The following is a 24,051-nucleotide window of genomic DNA, read 5'->3' as shown; positions in this document are numbered from 1 at the left end:
GCAGAGCCCTGTACTAAGCGCTTGGAAAGTCCAACTGGGCAACAGAGACAACCCCCTACCCAACGACGGGCTCACGGTCTAGGAAGCGGGGAGACAGACGACAGAACCAAACCAGGCGACGGGCAGCAGTAAAGTGGGGATTGAGACGGTGAGCCCCACGTGGGACGGGGACTGTGTCCATCCTGACTAACTTGTATCCACCCCAGTGTTTGGAGCCGTGCTTGGCACAGAGTAAATCCTTCATTCCGTGGGAGAGATCAGTTAGTTGGTAGCTATCGCCAAGCTTGGCCAATAGCGCTTTACCGATAGGTCTGTTGTTATTTCTGTGACCAGGAAGCCGGACTGTAGGCGACCCCCTAAGTAGGCTTGGGAGTCAGAGGTCGTGGGTTCTAATCCCGGCTCCGCCACTTGTCGGCTGCGTGACTTGGGGCAGGTCACTTCACTTCTCTGGGCCTCAGTGACCTCGTCTGGAAAATGGGGATGAAGACTGCGCGCCCCACGTGGGACAACCCGATTAACTTTTATGCACCCCAGCGCTCAGAACAGGGCCTTGCACATAGTAAGCGCTTAACAAATACCGTCGTCATTATTATTCTCTGAGCCTCAGTGACCTCATCCGTAAAATGGGAATGAAGACGGTGAGCACCACGTGGGACAACCCGATTAACTTTTATGTACCCCAGTGTGTAGAACAGTGCTTTGCACGTAGTAAGCCCTTAACAAATACCATCATCATCATCGTTCTTCTCTGAGCCTCAGTGACCCCATCTGTCAAGCGGGGATGAAGACCGAGCCCCATGTGGGACAACCCGATTAGCTTGCATCTCCCCCAGCGCTCAAGAACAGTGCTTGGCACATAGTAAGGGCTTAGCAAATATTATTATCATTATTCTCTGAGCCTCAGTAACCTCATCTGTCAAACGGGGATGAAGACCGAACCCCATGTGGGGCAACCCGATTAGCTTGCATCTCCCCCAGCGCCTAGAGCAGTGCTCGGCACATAGTAAGCGCCTAACAGATACCATCGTTATTATTATTATTATTAGCGGTCGAAGGGGAGAGGAAGGCGGCGGAGCGCCCCCGCCCCGTCGAAATAGAGCCTGCTGTCTCTTTAAGAGGAAAAGGGGCGGGGCCGGGTCGGCGTCGCTCCGGTTGCTAGGGCGACGGCCGCCCGCAAGAGAGGCGCAGGCGCAGTCGGGGCGGGTGAAGCCGGGCGCTCGGGGGAGGGGGGAAAGGGCGGGGCCGGGCCGGCGTGGCTCCGGTCTCCGTGGCGACGGCCGCGCAGGCGCCCAGGAGGGTCGGGCGGAGGGGGAGGGGGGCCGCGCAGGCGCAGTCGGGGCGGGTGAAGCCGGGCGGCCGGGTGCCCGGCGGGAGGGACAAAGATGGCGGCGGCGGCGGGCCGGGGCGGGCCCGCAGGGGCGTCCCCTCGGGGCGGGACCGGCCGGGCCTGAAGCGGGTGCTCGGCCTTGCCCCGCCGGGCCCCGGGGGAGGGGGAGGGGGAGGGGATGGGGAGGATGAGGACGGGGGCGATGCCGATGCCGATGCCGCTGCGGTGGGAGGGCCCGAAGCGGGCGAGGCCTCGGGCCGGGGGTCGGCCGGCCGGTCCCCCCCGTCCCCGCGTCCCCCGTTAGCGGCCTCCCGGGCCCCTCCGCCCGTCGGCGGCGCCCGCATCCCTCGGCCCGCCCACGGCTCCTCCTCCGTCGCCCCGGAGAGCCGGTGGGCGGCCGGGGGTCCCCGCCGCGCCGGGCCCCGCGCCCCGCGCCGGGGAGGCCGGGCTGGACGCGGCGGTCGGCGGCCGGTCCGGCGGGGGCCGCCGCCGCCGCCCGCCCTCTCCCCCTCGGGGGCCCGGGGCCGGCGGCGGCGGCGTTGGCGGCGGCGTTGGCGGCGGCGGCGGGGGGGGGCCGGTCCTCAGCGTCCCCGCCTCGGGCGGCCGCGGCTGGTGGGCTGCGGGCGCGGCGGGGGCGGGCGCCATGCCCCGGGAGCCCCGCGGCGGGGCCCGGCGGCGGGCGCGGAGCCACGAGCGGGGCGGGCCCGGGCCCCCCGCCCCCGGGCCCCCGCCGCCCCCGCCGCCCCCGCCGCCCCGGCCCCCGGCCCGGCCCCCGGCCCGGCCCGCCTCGCCGCCCCCCGCCCGCACCAACCTGTCCCGCTCCAAGTCGGTGAGCAGCGGGGACCTGCGGGGCGGCGGGGGCCGCGGCGGGGAGCTGGGGGCGGCCCTGGGCCGGCTGGTCCTGCGGCCCGAGCCCCCGGCCCTGCGCCGCTCCGCCTCCCTCCGCCGCCTCGGGGGCTTGGCCCCCACCGCGCTGCTCGGCCTCCGGACCCCCGGCCCCCGGCCCCCCGGCCCCCGCCCCCGCCCCTGCCCCTGCCCCTGCCGAGCCGCGCCCGCGCCCTCCCCGGATCCCGCGCTCCCCCGACCCCGACACACGGTGAGGACCCCCGCCCCCCGGCCTCAGACGCCCGCCCCTTCCCCTTCCCCTTCCCCTTCCCCTTCCCGGATCGCCCCCCTCCTACAAACCGGCCCTTTCTCACCCCGGGCCCCTTCCCCTCAAACCGTCCCTTCCTCTCCCCAGATCCCCCCCCCCCCCCTCCAACTGTCTCCTCCTCCTTTCCTGGATCCCCCCCCTTCCCGTCCCTTCCTCTTCCCGGTTCCCCCTTCCCCTCGGACCGTCCCTTCTTCTTGCCAGCTCCCCCTCCTACCGACCGTCCCTTCCTCTTCCCGGCCCCCTTCCCCACAGACTGTCCCTTCCTCTTCCCAGTCTCCCCCCAGATTGTCCCTTCTTCTTTTCAGGCCCCCTCCCCTCGCATTGTCCCTTCCTCTTCCCGATCCCCCTCCCCACCGACCGTCCCGTCCTCTCCCCGGGTCTCTCTCCCCCCAAAACCGTCTCTTCCTCTCTCTTTCCAGATCCCCTTCCCCCCAATCTCTCCCCAGATCCTCCCCCCGCCCCCCAAACTCTGTCCCGAACCCATTCCACGGAGACACCGGTCCCTGGGGTTCCGGCCCGCCCCTCCCCCTTACCCAAACCATCCGCCCCTTCTCTCCCCTGTGTCCTCCCCGTCCCCGATCCTCCTCTCCGCAAACCGTCCCCTCCGTTCCCCAGACCTCCCCCTCCACCCCTCCTCTTTCCTAGATTCCCTCCCCCCGGAACGGTGTCCGCCACCCCTCCGTGGAGACCCCCGTTGCCGGGGTTCCGGCCTAGCTGAGCCGGGAAGCTCTGCCCTCTGCTCCTCCACTGACTGCCCCGCGGGGCCGACCCGGCCCGCACCCTCCTCCCCTTACCCACCTCTGGTCCCTCTGGTCCGCGGCCGATTGATCCCCCGGGGGCCACCCGGCGGGGCCGGGCCGGGAACGGGAGCGGGAGGGGGGTGGACGTGGAGGGCCAGAGCCGCCACCGGGGCCGAGAGCCGGGCTCGGGCGGGCGGGAGCGGGCGTCGCGGGCCGGAGGGGACGACGGGGGCCGGGGCGGGCCTCGCGGCGGGGAGGGCGGCGGGCGAGGAGGGCGGCGGGCGGGCGATGCCGGAGCTGGGCCGGCTGCCCCGGGAGCTCCGGCGCCGGGCCGCGCGGAGGGGAGGGGCGGCCCTGCCGGACACCGTGGGACCCTCGGCCGTGCTGGGGCCGCTGCTGGTGGCCGGCGAGGTAGCCGGGGGTCGGGCGCGGGGGGACGGGGCGCGGGGCCCGGGGCCCGGGCGGGAGCCTGAGCCGGTCCGTCCGGTCCCGTCCTCCCACCGCAGGCTCATCACACGCTGCTCCTGGGATCGGGCCACGTCGGCCTCCGGAACCTGGGGAACACGGTGAGGACCCCCGTGGAGCTCGCCGCCCCGGGGTCGGGGGGGGGACGGGGATCCGGGGGCCCAGCCGGTTGGGGCCCTCCGGCCCCGAGGCCTCCCCTCCCGTCCGTTCCCCCTCCGTCCGTCGGCGAGCGCGGGATGGGTGCCGAGCGGCGCTTGGGAGAGGACGCCCGGACGGGGTAGGCGGACCCCTGCCCTGTCCCCCGTGCCCCCGCAGTGCTTCATGAACGCCGTGCTCCAGTGCCTGAGCTGCACGCGGCCGCTGCGGGACTTCTGCCTGCGCAGGGACTTCCGGCTCCATCCCAGAGCGGGCCGCACCCAGGAGCTCACCGAAGGTAGGGGGTCTTCCGTCTTCCCCACCCCTCTCTCTCCCTCTCCGTCTTCCCCTGTTCGGCCCTCCAGTCCCGCCCCCCCGCCCCCTAACTGACCCTCCGCTCCCCAACGCTTCCCGGACCCGGCCCGGCCGGCTTTTCCCTGACCGAGCCCCCCCCCCGGTCCCCCGCCCCCAGCTTTCGCAGACGTGCTGGGAGCCCTCTGGCACCCCGACTCGTGTGAGCCCGTGAACCCCGCCCGCTTCCGCGCCGTCTTCCAGAGGCACGTCCCCGCCTTTGCCGGGTACAGGTGAGCGGTGGGTGGTCCGGGGAGGGGCCCGGGGGTCGGGGGTGGAGCCGCCCGGGGTCGGGGGGGTGACCGGTCGGGGCCCCCAGCCAGCAGGATGCTCAGGAATTCCTCAAGTTCCTCATGGAGCGGCTGCACCTGGAGATCAACCGTCAAGGCCGGCGCCCCCCGCCCATCCTGGCCGAGTCCTCGGCCCCCTCGCCTCCCCGCCGGGGGACCCCCCTGCTCGACGAGGCCGTCCTGAGGTGAGGCTGCTCGCGCCCCCCCTACCTACCCCGCTCCCCCCTTCTTCCTTCTCGTCCCGCCCCGGTCCCCCCCACCCCCTCGAAGCCCTCACCCTCTCCACCTACCCGTGGGTTTAGCGGCGATGGTGATGACCGTGGGTATCCGTTAAGCGCCCGCTCCGCGTCAGGCAGCGTGCTGAGCGCTGGGGCGAGACGCGCGCACCGATGGTGTTTGTCGAGCGTTTGCTGTGTCGAGAGCCCCGTGCTGACCGCTTGGGAGAGGACCGTACGAAAGAGTCAGTAGACACGAGCCCGGCTCACCAGGACTTTACGGTCCGGCGAGGGAGACGTAGAGTTATTTGCGGGTTGGAGGAGAAGGAGAGGCGGGTCTGCGAATCCATCGATGGTTGGTATTTAACTGAGTCCTTACCGTGTGCCGAGCGCTCGGTAAAACAATCAGCGGGACACGTTCCCTGCCCGTAACGAGCTTACGGGCTAGAGGGGGACCGGGTGAGCGCCGGAATAGGAGAGCGTGGAAATCGACAGGGACAGAAGTCTCCCCAGTGGTTTCGAGGACGATGGAGCCGGTGGAGAAAACATGGCCCTCTTTCTCTCCATCCCGTTGCTTTCCCGAATCCCGCTCCTGGCTTCCCTCTCTTTCTTCTCTCTTTCTTCCCTCTGTCTCTGCCCTTCTGCCCCCACCCCCGGCCCCGGGCTGAGGGTATTTAGGGGAACTGGGAGGTCGGAGGGCCCCGACCCCCCGGTGCTGCTGAACAGTGGGAGACCCGGGGCAGTGGGAAGCGGCACGGCGTGGTGGATAAGAGTCCGGACCGGGAGTCGGAAGGACCTGGGTTCCGATCCCAGCGGAAGGAGCCCGGGCTTGGGAGTCAGAGGACGTGGGTCCTAATCCCGGCTCCGCCACTTGTCAGCTGTGGGACTTTGGGCCAGTCGCTTCTCTGGGCCTCAGTTTCCCTCATCTGGAAAATGGGGATGAAGACTCTGAGCCCCACGGGGGACAGCCTGGTCACCTTGTATCCCCCCCCCCCCCCCCAAGTGCTTTGCGCTAACAAATACTATCATTATTATTAATTATTATTATCCCGGCTCCGTCCCTTGCCTTGCCGTGCGACCGTAGGCAGGTCGCTTTACTTTTCCGTTCCCTCCTCCGTAAAACGGGGCTGCAGGCCGGGAGCCCCGTGTGGGACGGGGACCGGGTCCAACCCGATGAGCCCGCGCCCAGCCCGGCGCCGAGGACGGGGCCGTAGCGAGCGCCCGGCGGAAAACCGCACAGGGGGAAAGAAGGGAGAGAAGGGGGAAGGACGGGCAGGTGCGCCCGGGGCCGGGCGACGGGGCGGGCGGGCGGGAGCGGCCGGGCCTGAAGCCGCCGTCCCCGCGGTCCCGCAGTGACGACGAGCGAGCCAACCTCATGTGGAAGCGATACCTGCAGCGGGAAGACAGCAAGATTGTGGGTACGGGGGCCCCCGGGGGGGCCGGGGGCCGGGCCCGGGGCCGCGGCCGGGGCGGCGGGGCGGGGGAGCCGTAGGCCTCGGTGGACCCGGTGCCCTCTGCCCCGTCTCCCTCCACCCCCGCCCCAGATCTGTTCGTGGGCCAGCTGAAAAGCTGCCTCAAATGCCAGGCCTGCGGCTACCGCTCCACCACCTTCGAGGTCTTCTGCGACCTGTCGCTGCCCATCCCCAAGGTGCGCGCCCGCCGGGCCAGGGGGGCGGGCCGGGGGAGGGCCCCGGGGGGTCCCGGGGCTCGTTCATGCTCCGCCCCCCTCCCCCTCCCCCAGAAAGGGTTTGCCGGCGGGAAGGTCTCCCTGCGAGATTGCTTCAACCTCTTCACCAAGGAGGAGGAGCTCGACTCCGAGAACGCCCCGGTGAGGAGGGTCGGGGACACGGGGGCGGAGGGGACGTAAGGGGGGACCCCCGCCACCCCCCGCTGACCCCCCGCTGACCCCCCGGGCCCAGGTGTGTGACCGCTGCCGGCAGAGGACGCGGAGCACCAAGAAGCTGACGGTGCAGAGGTTCCCCCGCATCCTCGTGCTGCGTATCCTCATCGCCCCCCCCCGACCGCCCCCCCGGCAGCCCCGGGGAAGCGGCGCGCCTCAGCGGACGCGGGCCCGGCCCGGGGAGTCTCATCCCGGCTCCGCCGCCCGTCCCCTGGGTGGCCTCGGGCGAGTCGCTTGGCTTCTCCGCGCCTCGGTTCCCTCGTCCGTCAAATGGGGACGAAGGCTGTGAGCCCCGCCTGGGACGGGGACTGGGGCCGACCCGATTGACCCGCATCCACCCCGGGGCTCAGAACAGCGCTTGGCGCCCGGCAGGCGCTGAAGGAGTACGGTAATATTTAATCGTTACTATTACTCATCGCCGAGCGGGCCTCGGCCCCCAGGGGCCTGAGCCCCACGCAGGGGTCCCCCCAGGGTCGGGTGCTGCCGATCCGTCCTTCGCCTCCCCCCCCCCCCCCGCCGCCATCCCCACCTCCCGGAATTAGGCGTTCAGCCCCGAGGGAAGACTGGTGAGGGCAAGGGGTGCAGGCAAGGTGGGCAACCCCCGGGTGGGTGGGTGGAGGGGCAGGAGGGAGTCACCTGCTGCTGCTCACGGGGGAGAGGGGAGCCTTCTATCGTGACGGGGCACCCGGGAGGGGGCAGATAGGCGGAGAGGTGCCCCGAGTCCCCGCAGGTGCCCCGTGCCCCTCTTCCGGTCTCCCGCGAGTGGTCCTTAATGGCGGCTCAGACCTCAACCGCTTCTCCGCCGCCCGCGGCTCCATCCGGAAGACTTCCGTCAGCGTCGACTTCCCCCTGCAGCAGCTCATCCTGGGAGACTTTGCCAGCGACAAGGCCGGTGAGGCCTGCTGGGGGTGGGAGGGGAGCGGGCCCCGGCCGGGGGTCGGGTGGAGGGGGCAGCCCGCCCTCTGACCCCTCCTCCGCCTTCCCTCCCTCCAGGGAGCCCCGTGTACCAGCTCTACGCCCTGTGCAACCACTCGGGCAGCGTCCACTACGGTCATTACACGGCCCTGTGCCGGGGACAGACCGGTTGGCGCGTCTACAACGACTCCCGGTGAGGACCCCCTCACGCCCCTCCTCCGGCCCCGGGTGGGGGAGGAGAGATGAGACCCCCCCCCCCCCGGCCCCGGGGGTTTGGCTAGACTCGTTCGAGAGATCGGGGGGGGGGGAGGACCGCCCCCCCCCCCCCCCCGGCGACCCTCTCCCCCTCCACAGCGTCTCGGCCGTCAGCGAGAACCAGGTGGCGTCCAGTGAGGGCTACGTGCTGTTCTACCAGCTGGCGCAGGAGCCCCCCCGGCGCCCGTGACCCCAGCGGCCCCCTCCCCCCAACAAACGCGTGTGACCCCCGGTCCCTCTAACCCTCCCCCTCCCCCCCAACCATCTGTGACTCTCTCCCCTCCCCCCACCCCCCCGGTCGCCCCTCACTTACCTCAGAGACAACTATTTTTGTGTCTTTTTAATCTGGGGGGACCCTGTCACCCCAGTATTTTTTTATTGGACAAAAGGCCCCCCCCATCCCCCTCGCAACATGTGTACAGCCCCCCACCCCCGTGTACAGACCCCCTTAGTTTCCCAGCCTCATGTTTGGCAAATAAATTTACTAAGAAACCCGGTATGTGCGGTGGTGCCAGGAGGGTGATCTGGGTGAGAGATTCGCCCTCTCCTCCTTCCTTCCCCCCTCCTTCCCTCCCGTTCCCTTCCTCCTACCCCCTCCCCTTTTCCTCCTCCCCTTGCCCTCTCTGCCTCCCCCTCTCCTCCTCCTTCCTCCTTCCAGCTCCATCCATCCCCTCATCCAGCCCCAGCCGGCTTCTCCTGGGAGAGAAACTGAGGCCAGACCCCGGTGATAGGATGCTGAGATCTTTTAGGCGCTTGCTACGTGTCAGGCGCCGTTCTGAGCGCTGAAGTAGATCCGACTGAATCAGATGGGAGACGGTCCCTGTCCCACCTGGGGCTCCCGGTCTTCATCCCCGTCTTGCAGATGGGGGAACCGAGGTCCGGAGAAGTGAAGTGACTTGTCCGAGGTCACGTAGCGGACGAGCTGGGGGGAGTGGGGGACTTCGAGGGCAGTGAGACGGCGGGAGGGCGGGGGTTGGTGAAAAGAGCCGGACGGGGAGCGCGGGGATCGTCGCCTGTCGATTTTCTACTTTTTGAAGCGGTCGCCGCGGGAGGTGGGCCGGCGGGGGACGGGGCAGGGTCGCCATCACCGTCCGGGTCGCCAGGACTGTGGACTGTGACTGTAGGATTCCCCTGTGGGCACTGAGAGTACAAAGACGGATCTATAATAAGAAGAAGAATGGTGATATTTGTTAATAATAATAATAATAATAATAATGGTATTTGTTAAGCTCTTACTATGTGCCAGGCACGCGGGGGTGGGTCCGAGTAAATCAGGCAGGACCCAGTCCCCGTCCCGCGTAGGGCTCGTAGTCTCAATCCCCATTTTACAGATGAGGTGGCCGAGGCCCGGTGGGGATTAGAACCCGGGCCCTCCGGACGCCCACGCCCCGGGCTCTATCCGCTAAGCCACGCTGCTTTTCTATTTTCCCGGAGCTTACAATCTAGTCCTATCGAGAGGACAAATGGCAGAAAATTGAGGTCCAAGGCTTACAGAGATGCCCGTAAGGGCCACGGTAAGAGGAGCGGAGAGAATGACTCGGGGAGGGAGGGAGTCCGGGTAGGCTTTCTGGGGGAGGAAGCAGTGTGGCCTGATGGATAGAGCGCAGACCTAGGAGTCAAAAGGACCTGGGTTCCATTTCCAGCTCCGCCACTTGTCTGCTACGTGACCCTGGGCAAGTCACTTCACTTCTCTGTGCCTCACCTATCTGTGGAATGGAGATTACGACCGTGAGCCCCACGTGGGACGGGGACTGGGTCCGACCTGATTAGCTTGGATCTAGCCCAGCCCTTAGAACAGTGCCCGGTAACTAGTGAGCGCCGCTTAATAGCGGAAAAAAATAAAAGGGAGAAGGGCCTCCAGGAGCTTTTCCGTCGATCAATCAGTGGTACGTCTTGAGCGCTTACTTTGTGCGGAGCAGAAAGAGGAATATAGCGGAGGTGGTAGATAAATTCCCAGCCCACCCTGTGCTGACACTCTAGCGGTGGGGGGAGAAGGAGGGATGGGGGTTTGTAGAGGTGGCGGGTGGGAGTCGCCCCTGTGGGGTCTCCACCGTGAGGGTCCGTGGGTTGAGAGCCCAGCCAGGGGGAGGGGGCTAGTGGAGGGGGGAGCCTGCGAGCCCAGGGCTTCGAGGCCTCTCCTGCCTGATGAGGGAGACCACGAGGCGCGGCCGAGGACTCGGAAGAAGGGGAGCGGTGGCGTCCGGAGCGGAGTCCGCGACGACGGAGACTCTGGACGCCCGTGAGGTCGGGGCCGGTGGAGAAGGGGCAGAGGCCGGAGGCGGGGAGGCCGGGGAGGAGGTCGTAGCGAGGGCCCCGGCTCCCGCCGGTGCCTCGATCCGGTAGAGCCGGGCACCCTCAGGGGAGACTGAGGCGAGCGTGACCGTGGTGGCCGTCAAGGGAGGAGGCCGCCCCGCGGGCCCGGGTCCCGGGGGCGCCCGGAGCCCGTAGAACTGGGCAGCTGGAGCGCAGGCCGAGGCAAGCGCGAGTGTGGCCGCCGGGAAGGGGGGTGGAGAAGGGGCAGGAGGCCGCAGGCAGGGAGGCCGGGGAGGAGGCCGGAGCAAGGGCCTGGGTTCCACGGGCGCCTCGAGCTGGTAGAGCTGGGCCCCCGGGCCCCAGGATGGCATCGCCAGGGTCGGCGGGGTGGCGGTGAGGTGTTGTGGTGTGTTGGTGTGTAGCGAGGGGGGCAGCTGTGCACTGAGGGAGCAGAAGCGTAGAAGCGGCGTGGCTCAGTGGAAAGAGCACGGGTCGGGGAGTCGGGGGTCATGGGTTCTAATCCCCACCCCGCCACCTGTATGCTGTGTGACTTGGGGCCACTCAACTTGACTTCTCGGCGCCTCGGTTCCCTCATCTGGAAAATGGGGGTGCAGACCGGGACCCCCACGTGGGACCCCTGGATCTCCCCCAGCGCTTAGAACAGTGCTCGGCACATAATAAGGGCTTAACGGATACCAACATTATTGTAATTAGGGAGGGAGGGGGGAGGGGCTACTGTGAGCTCGCGGTGGACGGGGAACGTGTCGGTTTATTGTTGTGCTGGACTCTGCCAAGAGCTTAGTCCAGTGCTCTGCATTCAGTAAGCGCTCAATAAATACGAGTGAATGAATGAAGGAATGAATGAACGAATGAACGAACGAGTGAGTGAATGAATGAATGAACGAGAGCTTAGTCCAGTGCTCCTCACCCAGTAAGCGCTCAGTAAATACGAGTGAATGAGTGAACGAATAATAATAATAATGTTGGTATCTGTTAAGCGCTTACTACGTGCAGGGCACTGTTCTAAGCGCTGGGGGAGATACAGGGGAATCAGGTGGTCCCACGTGAAGCTCCCAGTCGTCATCCCCATTTTACAGATGAGGGAAACGAGGCCCAAGAAGTGAAGTGACTCGCCCGCAGTCACCCAGCTGACGAGTGGCGGAGTCGGCATTCGAACCCATGCCCTCTGACTCCCAAGCCCGGCCTCTTGCCACGGAGCCACGCTGCTTCTCTTGAAGGAACGGGGAGAGGGCGGAGGAGAACTTAGTCCGGTGCTCCGCGCTCAGTTAAATACGAATGAATGAAAAATGAGTGGATGAGCGAACGAAGGAGCGAATGAATGAAGGGGCAGGCCTCCCCACCCGGCGCGAAGCCAAGCGTCCAGACGAAGCTTGGCCTTCGTCGGCCTCCATCGCTTCGGGCCGCGCCGCTCCACCAATCAGAGCGGGGGAGGTGGGCGGAGCCAAGCGGGTCTCTAGGCGACTTGAGGAAGACGGCGAGGACGGCGGCCGCAGGGGTCGAAATAGTGCTGAAAGCGTAGTTTTTTTTTTTTTTTCCCCCCCCACCTTTTCTCCTCCTTCTCCCTCCCTTTCCACCCCCGGGACCTGCGGGAGCTGATAGTGCAGGGCGGGACTTTTATCGGCATCTGGACAAAAAAAAGAGGCGGGGGAGAGGAGGAGGAGAAGAAGAAGCAGGGTGGGACCTGCCTGATTCCCCCCCCCCACCCCCTCTCTCCTTCCTTCCCTCCCCCCCAGTCCTCGCTCGCCGGTGAGTTCCCCGAAATTGTTGTTGTTGGGGGGGGGGGGGGGTGTCTCTTCCTCCTGCTTCCCTCTCTTCCCTGGCCGGGGAAAGGCCGGAGAGAAGCAATCAATCGATCGATCGTATTGATGGAGCCCTTACTCTGTGCGGGGAAGAAATCAGTCGGTGGTAGCGATTGAGCGCTTACTATTCCTTCAGTAGCATCGATTGAGCGCTTACTAGGTGCAGAGCACCGGACTAAGCGCTTGGAATGGACAGATCGGGAACAGAGACGGTCCCTGCCCTTTGACGGCACCGGCCTAAGCGCCTGGGAGAGCAGAATGCAAGAGAAAGACGGAGGGCGAGTCGGGGGGGGGAAAGCTGGACAGACGAAATCCATCAGGCAGGAGAATCCGTTGATAATAATGATAATGTTGGTATTTGTTAAGCGCTTACTATGTGCAGAGCACCGTTCTAAGCGCTGGGGTAGACATAGGGGAATCAGGTTGTCCCACGTGGGGCTCCCGGTCTTCATCCCCATTTGACAGATGAGGGAACTGAGGCCCAGAGAAGTGAAGTGACTCGCCCAAAGTCACCCAGCTGCCAAGTGGCAGAGCCGGGATTCGAACCCATGATCTCTGACCCCAAAGCCCGGGCTCTTTCCACGGCACCACTATGATCGAGCGCTTACTATGTGCGGAGAAGACAGCGATCAATCAGTCGCGTTTACGGAGCGCTTACTATGTGTAATAATAATAATGTTGGTATTTGTTGAGCGCTTACTATGTGCCGAGCACTGCTCTAAGCGCCGGGGGAGATGCAAGGTCAGGTCGTCCCCGTAGGGTGGGAGCCCGTCGTTGGGCAGGGATGGTCTCTATCTGCTGCCCAATTGGACATGCCAAGCGCTTAGTACAGTGCTCTGCACAGAGTGAGCGCTCCTTGGGTACGATCGCATGTAGTGAGCGCTCGGGAGAGCGGAAGGCGCCAGAAAGACGGAGGGCGGGCCGGCAGGCTGGAGAGAAGGAATCCCATCGATTTACTAAGCGCTTCCTCTGGGCAGGGCACTGTAGTAAGCGCCCGGGAGAGCCGGGGAGAAGACACCCGTCCGTCATTCGAGCTGATTCAGAGGTTCCCGTGTGCGGGCCGCTCCACACCCGCCGCCCCGCCCCGGCCTGCGGCCCCCGGTGTCCGTCCCGGTGCGTCCCGTCGGTGCCCGGGCCGGGCCATGACCCGCACGGTGGTGGTGCTGGGCGGGGGCATCAGCGGCTTGGCGGCCTGCTACCACTTGAGCCGGGTTCCTCGGCCCCCCAAGGTGAGCTTTCCCCCGCGCCCCCCGTTTGGCCTCCCCGAATCGGCGGCGGAGTTGGGGAGCGGGGCGGACGCGGGGCGGCGGCCGAGAGACTACGACGCCCAGAATGCCCCACGACCCGGCCCCTGTGCATGCCGGGAAGCGCGGCGCCGCCCTCCTCGCCCCAGCGAGGTCCCGCCCGCCTCGGTGCATGCTGGGAGTCGTAGTCCCATCCCCACCCTCTCCTCCCCCCCCCCATCCCACCTCCGCCGTTACCCGCCCCCCTCAGCGTGGAAGAGGGAGTCCTTCTCCCACCTCGGTGCATGCTGGGAGTTGTAGTCCACCCCCCCTCCTGCCCTCATCTCCCCCTCCGCCCCAGGATGGGAGGGGGGCCCCGCCTCGGTGCATGCTGGGAGTTGTAGTCCCATCCCCTCGAGCGCGGCAGAGGGAGCCCCGCCCATCTCGGTGCATGCTGGGAGTGGTAGTCCCAACCCCACCCTCTCCTCCCGCCCCATCCCACCTCCGCCGTTACCCCCCCCCCTCAGCGTGGAAGAGGGAGTCCTCCCGCCTCGGTGCATGCTGGGAGTTGTAGTCCACCCCCTCTCCTGCCCTCATCCCCCCCGCCCCTCGGTGCATGCTGGGAGTTGTAGTCCCATTGCCCCATCGTCCTGCCCCTCCCCCCCCAGCATGGAAGAGGCGGTCTCTCCCTCCTCGGTGCATGCTGGGAGTTGTAGTCCATTCCCCTCCTCCTGCCCCCCCCATCCCCCCTCCCCCCAGCATGGAAGGGGGAGTCCCTCCCATCTCGGTGACTAATGAGAGTTGGAGTCCCATGTGCCCTCATCCCGCCCCCGTCCCTCCTCCTCTCCCCCAGCATGGAAGAGGGAGCCCCCCCCCCCCCCATCCTCAGTGCCCGCTGGGAGTTGGAGTCCCAGCCCCCCCTCCCCCGGTCCTGCCCCCTCCCCCCACCCCCCCTTCCACAGGTGGTGCTGGTGGAGGGCAGCGAGCGGCTCGGGGGCTGGATTCGCTCCGTCCGCGGCGAAGACGGCGCCGTCTTCGAGCTGGGACCGCGGGGCGTCCGGCCGGCGGGCGCTGCGGGGGCCAGGACCTTGCTCATGGTATGTAATGATGATTATTAATAATGACAAGTCGTCGCCATCCTCATGCTGTTGGTATTTGCCGAGCACTTGCCCTGTGCCAGGCGCTGTTCTAAGCGCTGGGGCATGTACAACATAATTCATTCAGTAGTACTTATTGAGCGCCTACTATGTGCAGAGCTCTGTACTAAGCGCTTGGAATGGACAAATCGGCAACAGATAGAGACGGTCCCCGCCCTCTGACGGGCTCACGGTCTGATCGGGGGATGAAGGACGGACAAGAGCAGTGGCAATAAATAGAACCGAGATAAACATGATCAGGTTGGACGCTGTCCACGGCCCTTATGGGGCTCACAGTCGATCGATCGAGCGTATCTGTCGGGCGCTCACTGGGTGCCGGGCACCGTACCGAGCGCTCGAGAGAGGACGCTACGCTATAAAAGACACATTCCCTTTAGAGATGAGGGAACTGAGGCCCGGAGGAGTGGAGTGACTTGCCCAAGGTCACCCAGCAGAGAAGTGGCAGAACTGGGATCAGACCCCAGGTCCTTCCGACTCCCAGGCCCGGCCTCCAGCCCTTGAGACCGTGAGCCCCACGTGGGCCGGGGGCCCCGTCCGCCCCGATTTGCCCGCATCCGCCCCGGCGCTCGGCAGAGTGCCTGGCACGTAGTCGGGGCTTCACGGATGCCGCGGTAATCATCATCGCCCGGGGCGGCGAGGGGTGGGAGAGAGGGACGCTGCCCCCCCGGGGGCGAGCGGTCACCGTCCCCTCGGCCCGGGGCGACCGCCCCCTCTCCCCGACCGCAGGTGTCGGACCTCGGGCTGGACGCCGAGGTGCTGCCCGTCCCCGGGGACCATCCGGCCACGCGCAACCGCTTCCTGTACGTGGGGGGCTCCCTGCACCCCCTCCCCACTGGCATCAGGTACCGCCCGCCGGGTCCCTCTCACGCCCCTTCCCCGCCCGGTCCGAGACCCGGCCCCGCCGTCGGCCCTCGGCCCGGGAGCGGCCTCCGTCCGCCGTGGCTCTGGGGAGCCCCTCGGATCAGCCCCCGCCGACTCCGGTCTCCCCCAGGGGTCCCGGGGGCGGGGGGGGGCCGCGGGGAGACCGGCCCCGGGGCCCCCCTCCCCCGTGACCCCCACAGCCCCTCACCCTCTCCGGCCGTGCGTACGGTCACCCGGGATTGGTGTCGGCTCGTCGCGGGCGGGGAATGCGTCCGTCTGTTGTCGGCTGGTACTCTCCCGGGCGCTCAGGGCACAGTAAGCGCTCAATAAATCCCACCGACGACTGACCGACGGATTGACCGTCAGGGGTCTGCTGCGCACGGCACCCCCTTTCTCCAAGCCGCTGCTGTGGGCCGGGCTGCGGGAGCTGACGGTGCCGCGCGGCACGGAGCCGGACGAGACCATCCACGGCTTCGCCCAGCGCCGCCTCGGGGCCGAGGTGACCTCCCCGCGTCGCCCGAGACTCCCCCTATTCACCCCGGGGCCCCCCGAGGACCTACGCTCAGAGCAGCGTGACCTAGTGGCTGCGGCCAAAGCCCGGGAGTCGGCAGGGACCTGGGTTCTGATCCCGACTGCGTTATCGGCTGGGCGACCTCGGGCGAGTCACGCGACTTCTCTGAGCCTCGGTTTCCTCGCCCGTCAAATGGGGATGAAGACCGTGAGCCCCACGGGGGATACAGACCAGGTCCAACCTGATTAGAGAGGCGGCAGCGTGGCTCGGTGGGAAGACCCCCGGGCTTGGGAGTCGGAGGACGTGAGTTCTAATGCCGGCTCCGCCACTCGTCAGCTGTGGGACTTGGGGCAAGTCGCTTGACTTGTCTGTGCCTCAGTGACCTAATCTGTCAAATGGGGATGAAGACGGTGAGCCCCACCTAGGACAACCCGATGACCCCGTATCCCCCCCCAGCGCTTCAAACAGTGCTCGGCACCTAGCAGGCGCTTAACTGCCGTCATTATTATTATTAGCTTGAATGACGACGACGGACTCTGTTAAAGCGCTTACTCCGTGCCGGGAGCCGTTCTGAGCGCTGGAGTAGATACGAGCTCGATCGGGTTGGAGCCAGCCCCGTCCCCCGGGGGCCTCCCAGCGTCCATCCCCGTTTTCCGGCTGAGGGAACTGAGGCCCAGAGACGCGAAACGGCTCGCCCGAGGCCACGCAGCAGACAGGGGGCCGAGCCGGGATGAGGACCCAGGTCCTTCTGCCCGTCAGGCCCCGTGCTCTATCCGCTAAGCCACGCTGCTTCCTTCGAATCTCCCCCACCGCTTAGTACAGCGCCTGGCGTAAAGAAAAGCCAACCCCCAGATTTCCCGGGGCGGTCGGGGAAGGGGGCTGGTCGGGGGGGGCTCGTGGGGCCCGAGGGGAGGGAGGCTGACGGGGTCTCCCCGGCGGCAGGTCGCGCGCCTGGCGGTGGACAGCCTGTGCCGAGGAGTGTTTGGGGGCGACAGCCGCGTCCTCAGCGTCCGCTCCTGCTTCCCCAGCCTGTTCCAGGCCGAACGGAGGCACCGCTCGCTGCTGCTGGGGCTCCTGCTGGCACGGCCGGGTGAGCGCCGCGCCTTCCGGCGGAGGGCCCGGCCTCGGGAATTGCGATCCCGGCCCCGCCGCTTCTCAGCCGGGTGACTTTGGGCAAGGCGCGTCACTTCTCTGGGCCTCAGGGACCTCATCTGCAAAATGGGGATGAAGACCGGGCGCCCCACGGGGGGACGCCCCGATCCCCTCGTATCTCCCCCAGCGCTTAGGACGGCGCTTGGCATAGAGTAAGCGCTTAAATACCGTTATTAAAATGGGGATGAGGACCGTGAGCCCCACGTGGGACAACCTGATTATCGCGCGTCTTTCCCAGCGCTTGGCACTTAGTAAGCGCTTAACGCATACCGTCGTCATTATGAGGAGGGGCCTGAGCCCGGGCCGCGGAGGGGCCTGGGTTCTAATCCCGGCCCCGCCCCTTGTCTGCGGGGTGACCTTGGGCGAGACGCTCCTCCGGGCCTCCGTTCCCTCATCTGAAAATGGGGATCGAGACCGAGCCCCACGTGGGCCAGGGACCGGGTCCGACCCGACTCGCTCGCGTCCGCCCCGGCGCTCAGCACGTAGTAAACGCCTAACGAATAGCGCGATCGTTATTAGGCGGGGTGGGGGGAGCCCCGACCTCAGAGCCGCCCTCCGGGTGACCGTCCCCTCCCGCCCGTCCTTCCCAGAGCGCGGCCCGCGGGCGGAATCCGATCTGATCGGGCGGGCGCGGGCGGAGCGCTGGAGCCAGTGGTCGCTACGCCAGGGGATGGAGACGCTCCCGCGGGCCTTGGGCGCCCACCTGGGCCGGCGCGGCGTCAGCATCCTCCGCGGGAGGCCCGTCCGCCGGCTCGGCCTCCGGCCGGGGGGACGCTGGCAGGTACGGGGGAGGGACCGGGCGGCCGGGCCGCGGCGCCCCGACCGTCGGCTCGGCCCGGGCGGGGAACCCGTCCGTTTAGGGTGAACGATGACGGTATCTCGTTCATTCGGTGGTACCGAGGGGTTTAGGTGCCGTAGGGCTGGGGAGGGGAACAGAGGGGGCGGGTCAGGGCCAAGCGGAAGGGAGGGGGAGAAGAGGAACGGGGAAGCTTAGGCGGGGAAGGCCTCCCGGAGGAGACGGGCCTCCGATGAGGCTCTGAAGTGGGGGGAGGGTGGCTGTCGGATTTGAGGAGGGAGGGGTATTTGTCGAGCGCTCACTGTGCTTAACGAACACCCCGATAATCGCGACGGTTCATTACTAGGTGTCTCTGGGGGACGGCAGCCTGGAGGCCGATCACGTCGTTAGCGCCATCCCAGCCGCAGGTGCCGCGGGGGGCGGGGAGGGGGGGGTTTCTGGGGAAATGGCCCCCCGGTGGCTCTCCCTGCTCCCCAGCTGACTCTCCGCCCCGCCCCCCCAGAACTGAGCCGGCTGCTGCCCCCCTCGGCCGCCCCCCTGGCCGAGGCCCTGGGCCCCATCGAGGCCGTCTCCGTGGCCGTGGTCAACCTGCAGTACCCGGGGAGCCGGCTGCCCGTGCAGGTGGGTGAGGGGGAGGGCGGGTTGGTGCGTGTTGGGGTGGGGGGAGGAGAGATGCCGCCTGCCGACCCATCGCCCCCCGCCCCGCAGGGCTTCGGCCACCTGGTGCCTTCTTCGGAGGACCCCGGCGTCCTGGGGATCGTGTACGACTCGGTGGCCTTCCCCGAGCAGGACGGGAGCTCCCCCGGCCCGAGACTGACGGTGACCGTTGCGGGCTGGGGGGTGGCTTGCCCGGGTTGGGGGGGGGGGGGGGGGGGGGGGGCGGAACGTCCTCCCTCCTCAAATCCGACGATCCCTCTGACCCCCTTCCGAGCCTTACGGAAGCCCCACCTCCTCCAAGGGGCCCTCCCTGACTGCACCTCCTCTCCCCCCGCTCCCTTCTGGGTCACCCTGCCTCGCTCCCTTTATCCGTCCCCCCGCTCCGCCCGCAGTGTATTGTTATTTTGGACTGTCCGGTGCTCCGCCCGCAGTGAGCGCTCAGCGGATAGACCTGAACGGGCGGACGGGGCCGCGGGGGCCCGGGCCGGGGGTGGGAGGGCGGCCCGCTCACTCGCGTTCTCCCCGGCCCAGGTCATGCTCGGCGGCTCGTGGCTGCAGGGGCTGGAGGCCGAGGCGGGCCGGGGCGGCGAGGTGGCCCCGGCCCGGCTCCTCCGGCGGGCCCGGGAGGCCGTCGCCGCCCAGCTGGGGCTCGAGGAGCCGCCGGCCCGCAGCCTGGTCCACCTGCACCGGGTGAGGGGGCGGGCGGGCGGACCCAGGGGGAGGTCAAGGGGGCCGAGAGGGGCGGGGACGGCGGAGCCGGGGGAGGGGAGGAGGAGGGAGGGACCCCCTTCTCACTCTCCCTCCCTCGGTCCCCAGCGCTGCATTCCCCAGTACACACTGGGCCACTGGCAGAGACTGGGTAAGTAGGGGCAAGGCTGGGGAGAGGGGAGGGGGACCGCCGGAGTCTGGACGGGGTCGGCGGGGGGAGCGGAGAGAAGCAGGCCCGGCCACGGCTGCGCCCGTCCCCCTCCCCAGAGTCGGCCGCCCGCTTCCTGTCTGCCAGCCGCCTGCCCCTCTCGCTGGCCGGGGCCTCGTACGAGGGCGTCGCCGTCAACGACTGCATCGAGAGCGGCCGGCGGGCCGCGGCCCGGGCCCTGGGGGCCGACCCCTGACCCCCGACCCCAATAAACCTGCAGGAACGGGCGCGGCCCCGGGCCTCGGCTCTTTCCGGCTGCCCTCGGACGCGGCGACGTCGGCGGGGTGGGGGGGGGAGGCGCCGGACGGACCAGTCCCTTTATTAGAAACATATGAAACCCCAGTATCCCCGGTCGGGGGGCGAGGCGGGGAGGGGATGCCCCGCTCGCCCCCGCATCCCCCAGAACCGGCTTTGACCTGAAAGAGATCGTCCCGCCCCATCCCCGGCCCTCCCCTCCGGCCCCGCCCCGGCTATAAATAGAATAAATACATTCCCCTGGGAGGGGATCGGCCCCGGTCCTTCTCCCGGTCTTCGTCCTCGGGGCGGGGGGGGGGGGACCCAGCCCCTCACGCCGTCTCCGAACCTCACGCTTTGGGGGGAGCCCAGCTCCGGCCTCTCTTTCGCAGGGGGCGGGGTGCGTCGGTGGGGGGGGCCCCCGCCCGGCGTCCGACGGCGTTAGGACGGGGGTCCGTCCGAGGCGGGAGGGTGGGCGCCGGCTCCGACCCCGCGATTCAGTTCTGCGTTGCGTGAGGCCCGTGGGCGTCCCGGGGGGCGGTGCGGTTGGTGGGGGGCGGGGAGGCGGGGGGGGGGCCGGCGCCGGGGGGCCCGGGGGGCGCCGGGGGGCCGGGGCCCGGGGGGCCAGGGCCCCGGGGCCCGGGCCGGCCGGGGGTCGGTCCCGATGTCGGCCGTGATGTTGGTGTAGAGCGCGCCCAGCTCCCGGGCCAGCAGCCGGTAGGTCAGCGAGTTCATGCCGTCCTGGGTCCAGGAGCGCTGCGTCCGGATCAGCAGGTCGAACCTGGGCGGGGGACGCCGGTCGGACTCCGGTCCGCGGAGCCCCCCGCGCCCCACCCCCCGAGATTCGGCGGCCGGGGAGGGGCCGGGAGCTGGGTCGGGGTGGGCCGGGCGGCTCCCCACCTGTGCGGGTTCTCCTCGTTGCCCTTGTCGCCCCGATGCTTCACCATCTTGTAGTGGCCCACGGAGACGGGCGGCCGCAGGATCCTCATCCCGGCCAGGCGCACCCTGGGGGCGGGGGAGGGCTGCGGGTTCGGGGGGGAAGGCCGGGCTCGGGGCGGGGGCGGGCCGAGGGCCCGGGGGTCCCCGGGCGGGGAACCGGGGCCGGAGGAGGACGGAGGGAGGAGTCGGGGCGGGGGCCGGGGAGACGGGGGAGGAGACTCACCTGGCGGCGATGTCGTCGTCCTCTCCCCCCCACCCCCAGTACTCGTTGGGGAAGCCGTTCATCTTCAGGTACTGGTCCGGCGTGAGGGCGGAGACCCCCCCGAAGTACTGCGGGTACGGGAGGCTGGAGGGGGAACGGCCCGTCAGCGCGCGACGGGACCGGGGGGGGGGGGCGGGGGGGGGGCGCGGGCGGGGCCGGCCCGCCGGCCCGGCCCACCTGTAGCCGAACTTGTTCATGGCGACGGCCACGTGGCGGGGCCCGGCGGGGTCGCAGACGTAAAGGTTGTGGTCGTTCTCGGGCAGCAGGTCGACGTCGTGGAGGAAGAGGCAGTTCCACTCCTCGTCCTTCAGCGCCTCCCGCACCCCCACGTTCAGCAGCTTCGCCCGGTTAAACGTCCCGTTTCCGGCCTGCGGGCGGCCGGGGGCAGGGGGTCGCCCGGTCGGTCGTGTCGTATCGACCGAGCGCTTACTGGACGCGGAGCCCCGGACTGAGGACTTGGGAGAGGACAAGAGGACGGGGTAACGGATGCGCTCCCTGCCCGCCCCGAGCTTAGGGTCTAATAATAACCGTGGTACCCGTTAAGCGCTTACTAGGTGCCGGGCGCCGAGGCGGATACCGGCAAATGGGGTTGGACACGGTCCCCGTCCCCCCGGGGGCTCGCGGTCCCGTTCCCCATCTTCCGGATGGGGTGACCGAGGAGGCCCAGAGAAGCGAGGCGACCGGCCCCCGGGTCACGCAGCGGACGGGCGGCGGAGCCGGGATCGGAACCCACGACCTCCCGACTCCCAGCCCCGGGGCCCGGCCCCCGCGCCGCGCGGCTTCCCCGTCTGCTGGGTGACCCCGGGCGAGTCGCTTCGCTTCTCTGGGCCTCCGTTCCCTCATCTGGAAAACGGGGAGGAAAAGCGTGTCCAAACTCATTAACCTGTGACTACCTCAGCGCCTAGGACGGCGCTTGGCGCACGGTAAGCGCTTATCGTTATCATCACTGTGATGAATAGCAATCGTCATCATACTAATGGTATTTGTTAAGCGCTCGCCGTGGGCCGAGCACCGTCTTAAGCGCCGGGATAGATAACGGGCTAATGAGGTGGTCCCCCGTGGGGCTCACGGTCTTCATCCCCGTTTCCCAGATGAGGTAACTGAGGCCCAGAAAAGTGAGGCGATTTACCCAAAGTCACCCAGCCGACGGGGGGCGGGGGCGGGATTAGAACCCACGACCTCGGACTCCCCAGCCCGCCACTGAGCCGCGGCTTCCTGGCGGGGAGGCAGACGGGTGTGACTGGGGGGGGGGGGCCTTACCTGGTGGACGACGTAGATGCCGTAGGCCAGCTGCTGGCGTTGCAGGAAGGGGTGCAGGTGGTAGAGCAGCAGACGCAGGTGGGGCTCGCGGGCCCGGTGGGGGATGATGACGGCCGTGCGGGAGCGGGGCTCGCAGCCGCCCGGCCGGTAGCGGCCCCCCGGGCCCACCCGCGGGTTCCGCTCGGCGATCCGCCCCAGCGACGGCACCGGGCTGAACGAGACGGACACCGGGCCCACTGGGCGGGGACGGGGCGGGGGTCAGGGCCCGACGGATCCGGGGCCCGATCGGAGCCCGGGGGCGGCCCCATCCCCTCTCGGCGGGACGTGGAGTCCTCCGGGAGGCGAGGGGGGGAAACCTCTTGGGAAAAGGGACCGGGGTGTCCAGTCGGGGGACGAGACGGCCGCGGGAGGGGCAGGGATCGTTACTGTTCGGGAGCCTCCGGAAGCCCTCGTGAGGAGAAGGCCGCCCGCAGCCCGGCCCTGGGCCGAGGGGGGCGCGGGGGGTCAGAGCGCAGCAGGAGAGACTTCAGGGGGATAGGAGGGGGCGCTTCCCGGCTGCCGGGAACGGGTGGGGGGATCTGAGATCGAGGGGCGCCACGCCCCGGTCTCCTCCCGTCCCGGACGGATTGGACGGTCGCCCGCTCGGAGGCGGGGGGCCGGACCGGCTGAACTCAAGCCTCGAGATCGCGGCGCGCGGGGGGACGGGGAGGAGCGGGCGATCCGGCGCGGAGGGCAGAGGACCCCGGGGGGGGGGGGGGAGTGAAGCCACGGGGGGGCGTCCCTCCCCCCGCCCCCGGCCCAACCCCCGACTCACCGAGGAGCGGGGAGCGCTCGGGGCAGTAGGGCAGGATGGCGGGGGCGCCCGGGGGCGGCCCGGGCAGGCGGCTGAGGTTGGCGTAGACGTCGTGCGGGTGGGAGTAGTCGAAGGCCGGGCCCGGCTCGCGGCCGAACAGGGCGCTGAGGCTGCGGAAGCCGCCCAGGGACAGGTACATCATGACGGCCAGCTGGGAGCCCACCAGCAGGGCCAAGGTGCAGGGTCGCTCCAGAAGCCGCCGCAGCATCCTGGGGGGGGCGGGGAGAGGGGGGAGAAGGGCGGGGGAGGGGGCGCCGGGGGGGAGGGGGGCTGGGGCGGGGGCAGAGACGCACCGTCAGAGACACCGACCGGCCAGCGGGAGGTCACGGACGCGGGCGCGGAGGGGCCGGGAAGGCCGGGAGCCGGAGCCCGGCAGAGGCCCCGGAGACGCAGCGCGGAGATCGGGTGAGACACCCGGGGGCCGAGAGACACGGGAGAGACCCAGGCAGGAGGACAGAGAGACGCCGGAGCCGGGGAGCCCCGGGGACTCCGGGCCGGCGCCCCAGCGAGACGCGGTCGGAGAGACCCCCGGAACGGCGGGGGCCGGGATCGGATTCGGGCTCATCCGGATAGGGACGGGGGCCGAGGCAGCGGGACAGCCCCGCGGGAGGAGGGACGGGAAGATGCGGGAGAGGCGCCGCCGCCGCCGCCGCCCCCTCCCCGGGGTCAGAGACGGGGAGGGGCGGGAGGGAGACCCTTGGGATCGGAGCCGGGGAGCCGGAGAGACTCCGGGTTCAGAGACAAGGACTGGACGGCGGAGGGACCCCTCGGGATTCGAGCCGGGGGGACGGCCGCCCCCCACCCCCCGACACACGGTCAGAGTCAGACATCAGACCGTCCGCGCGCACGCACGGCAGCAGAGGGACGGTCAGAGACGGGGCCGAGGGGCGCAGAGAGAGACGGGGCATCGGATTCAGCGGTGGGGAAAGGGCCCACCCCCAGCTGTGGACCGGAAGCTCCCCGGGGGCGGGCGGCGCGGCCGCTTATCGTCGCGCCGTCCTCTCCCAAGCGCTCGGTCCGGCGGCCCGCACGCGGTAGGCGCTCGATCGATAGATACCGCCGACCGAAGGAACGTCGGGAGGGCGGGAATTGGGGACGGCGGGGGCCCCGACGTCGACCGGGAATTTCCAGCCCGCCGAGGTCGGTGAGGTCAGAGTCCGCCGGGGGGCGGGGGGGGGGGGGTCCCGGACGGCCGCGGGCCGCTGACCGCCGACTCCCCCCGGCCCGGAGGACCCCCGGATGTGCCCGAGCTGCCCCAAATCGGGGGGGGGGGGATCTCGCTCAGGGCTCCAGCGGTCAAGGGGTGAGGTGGGCCCCGCGCCGGACCTCGTTCAAACCGTCGTATTTTTTGAGCACTTCCTCTGTACGGAGCACTGTACTGAGCACTCGGGGGACTACCCCGTAACAGAGT

The 24,051-nt window shown here is 68.9% G+C and overlaps 3 protein-coding genes across 4 annotated transcripts; 2 read left to right on the top strand and 1 right to left on the bottom strand.

Moving 5' to 3' along the window:
- The first annotated feature begins 3,508 nt into the window (after positions 1-3,508).
- Positions 3,509-8,243, top strand: USP21 (ubiquitin specific peptidase 21). The gene is made up of 12 exons (XM_029055512.2): positions 3,509-3,631; positions 3,727-3,786; positions 4,001-4,118; positions 4,293-4,404; positions 4,491-4,646; positions 6,030-6,094; positions 6,221-6,324; positions 6,418-6,504; positions 6,596-6,674; positions 7,361-7,468; positions 7,570-7,684; positions 7,846-8,243. Exons 1-12 carry the CDS (start codon positions 3,509-3,511, stop codon positions 7,934-7,936), a joined length of 1,218 nt encoding a protein of 405 aa, XP_028911345.1. The 3' UTR covers positions 7,937-8,243.
- A 1,340-nt stretch (positions 8,244-9,583) lies between these two features.
- PPOX (protoporphyrinogen oxidase) lies at positions 9,584-19,610 on the top strand. 2 transcript variants are annotated; one of them, XM_029055132.2, is made up of 13 exons: positions 9,584-9,632; positions 12,797-13,048; positions 14,005-14,139; positions 14,926-15,041; positions 15,427-15,559; positions 16,514-16,661; positions 17,314-17,504; positions 17,866-17,926; positions 18,022-18,140; positions 18,228-18,338; positions 18,708-18,866; positions 18,993-19,035; positions 19,152-19,610. In XM_029055132.2, exons 2-13 carry the CDS (start codon positions 12,962-12,964, stop codon positions 19,286-19,288), a joined length of 1,440 nt encoding a protein of 479 aa, XP_028910965.1. In that variant the 5' UTR covers positions 9,584-9,632; positions 12,797-12,961; the 3' UTR covers positions 19,289-19,610. The 2 variants fall into 2 exon arrangements, with proteins under 2 accessions (XP_028910965.1, XP_028910964.1); XM_029055131.2 differs by lacking the exon at positions 9,584-9,632 and adding an exon at positions 11,736-11,766.
- Positions 19,611-19,914: 304 nt separating this feature from the next.
- B4GALT3 (beta-1,4-galactosyltransferase 3) lies at positions 19,915-22,876 on the bottom strand (the record flags this gene model as incomplete). Its single annotated transcript, XM_029055137.2, has 6 exons — positions 22,602-22,876; positions 21,788-22,023; positions 20,705-20,895; positions 20,489-20,611; positions 20,227-20,331; positions 19,915-20,107 (listed from the first exon to the last, which is right to left on the bottom strand). Coding segments are annotated over exons 1-6 (1,095 nt in total), but the record flags the coding sequence as incomplete, so codon positions are not given.
- Between the last annotated feature and the right edge of the window lie 1,175 nt (positions 22,877-24,051).

Source organism: Ornithorhynchus anatinus, chromosome X5 (genome assembly GCF_004115215.2).
Source record: "Ornithorhynchus anatinus isolate Pmale09 chromosome X5, mOrnAna1.pri.v4, whole genome shotgun sequence".
Lineage (NCBI taxonomy): Eukaryota > Metazoa > Chordata > Mammalia > Monotremata > Ornithorhynchidae > Ornithorhynchus > Ornithorhynchus anatinus.
Note: the sequence above shows the minus strand (reverse complement) of the source record. Positions and strands in the feature narration are given on the sequence as shown.